This window comes from Epinephelus moara, chromosome 18, assembly GCF_006386435.1.
Source record: "Epinephelus moara isolate mb chromosome 18, YSFRI_EMoa_1.0, whole genome shotgun sequence".
NCBI lineage: Eukaryota > Metazoa > Chordata > Actinopteri > Perciformes > Serranidae > Epinephelus > Epinephelus moara.
Window position 1 is genome coordinate 35,137,405 of NC_065523.1, and position 7,908 is coordinate 35,145,312.

The following is a 7,908-nucleotide window of genomic DNA, read 5'->3' on the forward strand; positions in this document are numbered from 1 at the left end:
ATATGAGCAGAGGAAATCCCTGCTAGCCGCCAGGCTAATGTATACAGTGTAAAATGCCATAGGCTTGTGCTAATAACGTTAGCATGTTGTATTTGTTTGGAAAATGTGTTTAGTATAAGACAGTTGTTTTGTCAGTGAACCTTGTGAGTTGTAATGGAGCTGAATTTTGTAACGTTACCTTTGTTAAATATTGCTGTTGTCCCTGGTTTCATATGAGTAGAGGAAAAGTCTGCTAGCCACTGGGCTAATGTATACAATGTGAAATGCCATAGGCTTGTGCTAATAACGTTAGCATGTTGTATTTGTGGGGAAAATGTGTCCAGATAAAGACAAGTGTTTGTCTGTGAATGCTGCGAGTTATAGTGAAGCTGATTTGTGTACTTGTGTTTGAAACTGTCTCTATTAAGCCATGTTTAATGTGTGTTTAATGTGTGTTTTGAATCAACTAAACTTTACAGCACTTCACAGAAACCTCCACCGCCGACTAGTGTTTTAGAGGTGTAACAGCAGAGTGACACAGACACACCACTGCACAAGTATAAATGCTCACAACAGGGTAGGCCACATGCGTAGGCTCTGCATAGAGCTGACACACAAGTATAAATCCCGCTTAAGGCAACAGATGCTAACGACAGCCAACTGTTCACCAATGGCTGACCATCAGTTTGGTGTGTCAGGGCCTTAAAGACATTGGTAGACTAAACCATTTTGCGCCTTTAAGAGGTAAGAGGGGCCTCAGAGCTTCCACTATTATTTTAGAAGTTCAGTCTTACAACTGATTCATTCAGCCACTTTTAATTTAGTTATGACACTTGTTACTGAGAAATAAAAACCTGTGTTATATTACGTTCATTCCCGGCCTGCCGTTGGGCCCGTTGGAAATCAGTTCAACTTTCCCCTCCTCTATGACGCCCCTGGTCGTGTTCACTCACCTGTGTGTATGAAGGTGTGTTTCTTCATGTCTGACTTCTGGTGGAACCTTTTGCCGCAGTACTGGCAGGGGTAGGGCCGCGTGTCTGAGTGGATGAGGAGGTGTGTGGACAGGGTGGACGAGCGCTTGAACACCTTCCCACACACCTTGCAGCCAAAGCTACGCTCCTGGGTACACACATTTACACAGACACACACACGAGGACAAACCAGGGTTTCCTTTAGAACTCATGATGTGTTTGTACTGAAAACTATTTCTCATATAAACATTCTCACTGTGTGCTGTACCTTCGCTCTATAGCTGCCTATCGCTCTGAAGCCAAAGGGCACATGGGACACGTCTGTGGCAGTGGGTGATCTTATCAATGGGACAGAGAGGGTCTTGTGAAGATGAGCCTGCAGGCCACCTCCTGATAATAAGACCTCTGAGAAAGACTGAGGGAGACAGAAAAGAAGAACAACACTGTCAAGTCTGTACTTCAAAAATGAAGCTACAGCCAGCTAACGAGTGGTAACACAGGAAATGGCAAAATAAGATTTTTGGCTTTAGAATCATACGGGACATGAAAACTGCTCTCTTGGTTGAAAGTTGGTGTTTGTTGGACACATCCACCACCACTCCCACCCGCCCCAGTCGGACTTTCGCCGCCTTAACTTTCGTTCTTGTCCTGCCATGTTTCCCCCTGACGTGGCCAGACACCGTTAAACTATAATGGCAACCAGCCACATATCATGCCGATGTTAAAGGACGGCTTTTTTTCTTTGGTTTCTGACACCGCAAGTCACTGCCCAAGCGCTGGATTTCGACGACTTTAGAGTGTCATTGGGCTCACTGCGCAGACTCTGGCCCCAAATGACATCACCAGCTCAAGATGGCAGCGGCTACATCTGAGATAACTTGGCTTCATTTTCGTACAGTGGGAGGAAGTGAAGACGCATTGTCCATCTTTACATACAGTTATTGGTCACGTCACTGTTACTGGCCAATGCCCAGGTGCTCACTCAAACCTAAAGCAAGGTTTATGTTTCTGCGCACCAACGACGCAGAGGGCTTTGCAGAGGCATTGCGTCCCTCTGATTAGTCCTTCAAACTACATAATTTCCGGTATTTTGCAAGGTTTCACTTCCTGCTGCAGTACAGTATTCACCCGTAGTCTGCCTCGAGCCATTCAACGGGTGTACAGACCATCGGCGCAGTGGGTCCATGTCATTGGTCCGACAGCCCATTGGTCCGACATCCCATTAGTCCGACGGTCCGCGGTGCTGAACGGCTCCCGGTGGGCGTATTTCTACCTTGATGGTGCGCCGCGACCGGCTCTGGGTCAGCTGGGAAAGGCTTGAGGCGAAGCAGGCTCACGGCTTATGTGTTTGTCACTTTCTTTTTCATTTTAACCCACACCATGATCTTTTCCTGACCCTAACCAAGTGGTTTTTGTGCCTAAACCTAACCAGACCTTAACCACAAGGCATCATGATGATTTCGGAACAACGGGACTTCAGAACAATGGGTTTAATATGGTCGGACCAATGGGATGTGGGACCAATGGGTTGTCGGAATAATGGGCAGTTCCCGGTGCAGTCGCCTCTCTCTTCGTTGTCGTTGTAACATTTGTAATTAGAGCATTTGTTGTTCAATGTTGATCATCTTTCTCTCCCAGTCGCCATCTTCACCGTGACTAGAGCAAAGCCGGAAGATAAACAATGAACAAGCAACGACCACAGACGCCACAGAGTCTAGGTAGGTATATAAAAGAACACCGTGCCCCAAGAGCTTTGGTGGGGAATTGCATAGCGACAGACCAACAGGAAGCAGAACTATGATAGGCACACAGCAACTGCGGAGCAACTGTGTGCACGCCGGTCGAGTATACCCATTAAACTATAATGGCACCCGGTGGCGTCAGGGAGAAACATGGAGGGACAAGGATGAAAGTTAAGGTGGCAAAAGTCCGAGTGGGGAGGAAGAGGGATTGTGGATGGGTCCAACAAAGACCGACTTTCACCTGAGAGAGCGATAAAGCCAAACTCTGTTCTTTTTTCCTAAACCTAGCCACGTGTTTTTGTTGTTGAAGGAAAAAAATGTCAATTTGCGGTGTTGTACCAACGTAGTGCTTTTATTTTTAAAAAAGACAACAACCAGCACACCCAGGCTACCTTGCACAACGTATGTTTCCACAAGAAGAAGAACTGCAGCCATTTTCCCACAGACTGCACTAACAGACTTTATTTTACAGTGTGAACCTTTCTGCTGTGTCACCCTGACAATCTGCCACACCAGTTACTCCTATCGTTCTTCACTCTGGTTTCCTCTTTTGTTCTAACAGCTGATGAAGATGGAGATATTACAGACACGTGGTAACTCTCACAAGGCGGAGGCCGTCCTACCTTGTCACAGAGCGGACACTCGCTGACAGGGGATTTAAGGTCAGTGTGAGATGTGTGGTTGAGCAACATGAAGACGAGTCCCTCCAGTTGTCTCTCTCTGGTGGATGCCTGGTGTCTGTCGACCATCCAAGGTGAGACTGGCAGAGGAGCGTCTCTGTTCTCCACGGGGGCTTTTGATGGAACATGAAAGGTTGATGTTAGAGCCATTTCTAGCAAGTTCTAGTTTCCTATTATTGTTTGAGTCACTTCAATGCGCCACCTGACCTGGCATCTCACCTTTGATTAAAGGCAGGTGTGCTGAAGTCCTTTAATGCCCTATTAATTTGAACGTTGTTTTTGTAAAGGCCTGTTCATTTGGGGAATGTTTGTTTTCATTTTTTAAATGCGAAAGTCAAGAGACTCAGCTCACAGCGTCATCCTGCAACTCTCCATACATCCTGCAAATCATTCAACTTTTAACCAACTGAGACACCTGGATCAACAGAGTGAAATTAAACCAAAGACAGCAAGTTTATCATTTCTCTCTTTATGGCGTCCGCAATCGGCTATTTTCGAACTTATTTGGAGGCCGCAATAGTTCATGATAATGATGATGATGAGAACATATTTAGATTAGAGATAATGGCTGAGACTGAGAATCTCTAGCTTTTTTAAGGTCTTTGTTTCGCATTTTGTGGCCTTGAGTCTACACAAAGATCCTAAATATTAAGTTTCTTTTAAAATATTAATGTCTTAAAGGATCTGTGTGTAAGATTAAGGGGGATTTAGTGGCACCCAGTGGTGAGGATTGCAAATTGCAATCAGCTGAAACTTCTCCCGGTTAGAATTCCTTTAGTGTTTATTGTTTAGGAGGTTTTTACTGGGAGTCGAATTATTCACAGAGGTCTCTTCCTCTCCGAAACAAACAGACCCGGGGATTAAAACAGGTAAAACGCTGAATAAAGAAGTTTCACAATAAATAAAAGCTGCCTTTTTTCCGACACTGCTAGTCGTGGAGGGGCTGCTAACTGTGGTAGCCAACGCTAACATGTTAACGGTCCTATCTAGAGCCAGTATTTGGTTTGGCCCAGGAAGCACGTCGCATTTGAAGCCAATTTTCGTAGTGGCCAAACAGTGGTACTACAATTTCTGGGGTTTGTCACATTGATTTACTTGGCGAAAAAGTTGTCTGTAAATCAGTGGGTACATTTTTTTTCAGCATCACAACTTCCACGAAATGACTTGTTTTACTATCAGGATTCAACCCATTCAGTTTTGCAAGTCTAGAAGAACCACATGATGAAATCATTTTATCCCCATTCAAGTTAGCGGAGCGCTAAACTGGAAGTTAACCATTCAGCCGACGGAAGTAAGACGCTCCGTTACACTAAGTCGACCGTAAGTCTCTTGTGAATCTGCTCTATGGGCGGCAAAGTGTGGAAGTAGTGATGATCATCCCTGGATCCAAATAATGTCTTCATACATGGCAGTTGAACAAGTTTGACTTGATGTGCCATTTAGCAACTCTTATGACAGGAGCCCTGTTTTCAACGCTGCAACCAGTTCTCATAATACAGTGGTTCCCAACTGGTGGGTCACGGTCCAAAAGTGTGTCGCGGGTCCATTCTGAATGGACTGTAAGTGACTTAAGTTTGTAAAAACAGACTTTACTTTTAAATACAGTGAATTTTTGGCGCAGAGCTTTTATTTTGAAGTGCCGTTTCCTGCTGTAGAGTGAGTGACTGATGACAAGCTACTTGGCAGAGATGGCAAATGAGTTCAACAACATGGCCAAACACAAGTATGACGCTGAATGTATAAAAACCGTGTGGACCTTGAGGAGAAGTTTGGACCCGTGGCTGGACACATGTTACCTCTCTGACAGCTGACCAGCTCCAAACCGTAGTTAGGAACACGCTGGCTAATAACATTAAATTAGACCACTCTGCAGAAAGAAGGATGGCGAAGCGTTCAGGTGACGTTCACAACTATGGCTTTATTACAGTCTTCACCACAAAACAAAAATGGAAAAGATGTAGGCTTGAGCTTAGACACTTAATTCTGACTATCATCACTCTTTGCCACCTGCTGTCTTCACCATGGCACCCTAAGAGAGAGCTGCTTCCCTCCACACACCATGAAGTACACCTCACAACCTCACAGGTTACCCACAAGGCCACCACCCTTGAAGGGGCAAAAGGGTGAGCCAGTAACAACCAGTTGGAAACCACTGTCCTTATACATCTATGGTTTGTCCATTCTGGGCTACTGTAGAAACATGTTTGACTCCATGGAGGAGGACCCGCTCCCTATGCAGATATAAATCGCTCATTTTAAGGTAGCAAAAACACGACAATTATTATTTTCAGGTGATTATAAACTGAAGAAAACATACTTGTTATATTATGTTCCATTTCTGCCAATAGATGCCCCTAAATCCTTCACACTGAACCTTTATGACTGAGTTCAACAACACTGTTACATGCCATCAAAAAAAAAACATTGTATACTTATAAATGTAGTCTCTCAGAGTCACAAAATATTTGGGTACCTGAAGGCCAAGAATCATCTGTGGGGGCCCTGAGGGACCGGACTGCCATCCCATCCCAGGGTGAGACGCCTTCACCCAGAAGGTCTTTGACCCCAAACATGGGGGACAAAGGCTGCACAGCATCTTCAGGACACTTCCTGTCCTGTCCCATCACATGCTGCACAGGCTGGTGGGCGTCTGTGTGGTCCTGGGAATGCTGCCTGTAGGTGTCCTTAGCTGGGCCGAGCAGATGGGTCCTTTTACTCCTGACGAGGAACGAGCGAGGCATGGCAGACCGGGTGGTGTCTGAGGGAGATGATTTTAAAAAATCATGCAGAGTAAACCTGCAGGAGTCTGAAAAATCAGCTCCTGAATGCCTCTTTTAGAGCCTCACACACACTCAGATGTCGCACACCTGCTGCTGTTCAGTTACAATGCCAAAGCTTGAGGTTTCCTCAGCAAATACAGCCCGACACCTGCACAAAGGTTTCAGGGCTTTCACTGAGGATAACCCGGCTGTGGTGTTGTCACAAAACTGACACTGCGGTGCACCTTTTATACTTATATTTAAGATGCATTGACTTTATTTAGACACTTAGAACAACAGCAGAAGGACTAATAATTTTATTCCAACAGTACCAAAATTAAGAAATCAATAAAGTGTATTTACCAAGGTTTACATTTATGAATTCATCAAGAGATATGTTGCAAATAAATTCTTAAAACCACTTTAGTATTAGTTGATTTTAACATGATGTGAGCTCATACAGTAAACAAAAAAGAGGAAAGCCTGAACGAGAAAAGACGATTCAAGAAAACGAGGCTACACTAATTTTCACAAACTTTCTTTGGCAGTAAATCTTCATGAAGATTTTCGTTTGAGCCTCTGTATTAACGATGATTCATTTAGCAATCTGATCGTAATATGCTATAAAATAACACTGTTCACACCCTTAAAGCTGCATGTGTTCATGTGCTCGCAGATTAAATTTGCTGTGCAATAAGTACATAAAAATGTCTAATAAGTTGAATATATAATATGATGTAATAACAGTGAGATTCCAGCTGAATTGCTGATCTTACCTCTGTATTGCGCAGCTGAATGTTGAGAGTGTTCCTTGTGTCTTCGCTGTTGGCAACGTCCCCTTTTCTCTTTCTCACACCCATCAACTGATGACATGACACAATGAGATTTGATTTGATTTTGAGAGGCTGCTGACGATTGTCGGACTTCAGGCATTGGAGGGGAAAAAAATGCCCCAAAAGTTAATTGAAATTATGAAACAAATAAATTTAATTTGAAGTTTTTGCCTCGTTTCAGTTACTTCTTGTGTTTTTATCTCTGTTGCTACTTTAATCTGACAAGCACAGCCCATTCTGTCTTCTCTAAAGGCCTGGTTGGTCGGATGGATAGAGATGTTGTCATACCAAAGTCAAGATGAAACTTTATTTACTGTGGGACAATATGCTTATGTCATAGCTGGATTTTACACTGTAGTGACTGTTCGTGTGGGCGGCTCATAAATACACTGGAAAGTTTGAATATCTCATCGTTCTCATGTGAACAAGTGGACCTTTACTACTGAGGTGCAAATTATACATTACACTTTTTACCTGTGTGTTTGTGTGTGTTTGTGTTTGTGTGTGTGTGTGTGTGTGTGTGTGTGGTCTTGTATGGTACCCAGCCATCCCACACTGTTTTTTCTCTTTCCACCACCTTCATCTGAAGCAGTGAGCTATATCCTGCCTAACCTTTTTGTCTGGAGGACACTGAAACTTTTAACCTTCAGGATGTTTGATTTAAGATGTCAAGCCGACTATTGCAATGCCTCCAAAAAACACCACTGAGAGCTGATTGAAGACTCTGCAGCTCGGCTATGAACCAGGACCAAGAGGGGAGAGCACATCAGATCAGTCTGAGCTGCTCTGCACTGACTTCCTGTTACATTTACAATTGATTTTAAGCTCCTGCTGTGCTGGTTTATTGGAGGTTTCCTGAAACAGTTGGAAGAATATCTGGGATGCAGCCTTTGTCAGTGACGCCCCAAATCTATGGAACACACGACCTGTAGATATCAGAGAAG

At 44.1% G+C, this 7,908-nt stretch overlaps 1 protein-coding gene across 2 annotated transcripts in view; it reads right to left on the minus strand.

Moving 5' to 3' along the window:
* Window positions 1–6,977, minus strand: part of LOC126405492 (zinc finger protein Gfi-1b-like) — a 10,337-nt gene extending 3,360 nt beyond the window's left edge. For both annotated transcript variants that reach the window (XM_050069250.1, XM_050069249.1), the window contains exons 1-5: window positions 6,908–6,977; window positions 5,846–6,130; window positions 3,316–3,485; window positions 1,219–1,365; window positions 933–1,098 (exon numbers count right to left, since the gene is read on the minus strand). In XM_050069250.1, coding sequence (XP_049925207.1) covers window positions 933–1,098; window positions 1,219–1,365; window positions 3,316–3,485; window positions 5,846–6,113 — 751 coding nt within the window. In that variant the 5' untranslated portion in view covers window positions 6,114–6,130; window positions 6,908–6,977. The remainder of the gene's footprint in view (window positions 1–932; window positions 1,099–1,218; window positions 1,366–3,315; window positions 3,486–5,845; window positions 6,131–6,907) is intronic.
* Window positions 6,978–7,908: the final 931 nt, after the last annotated feature.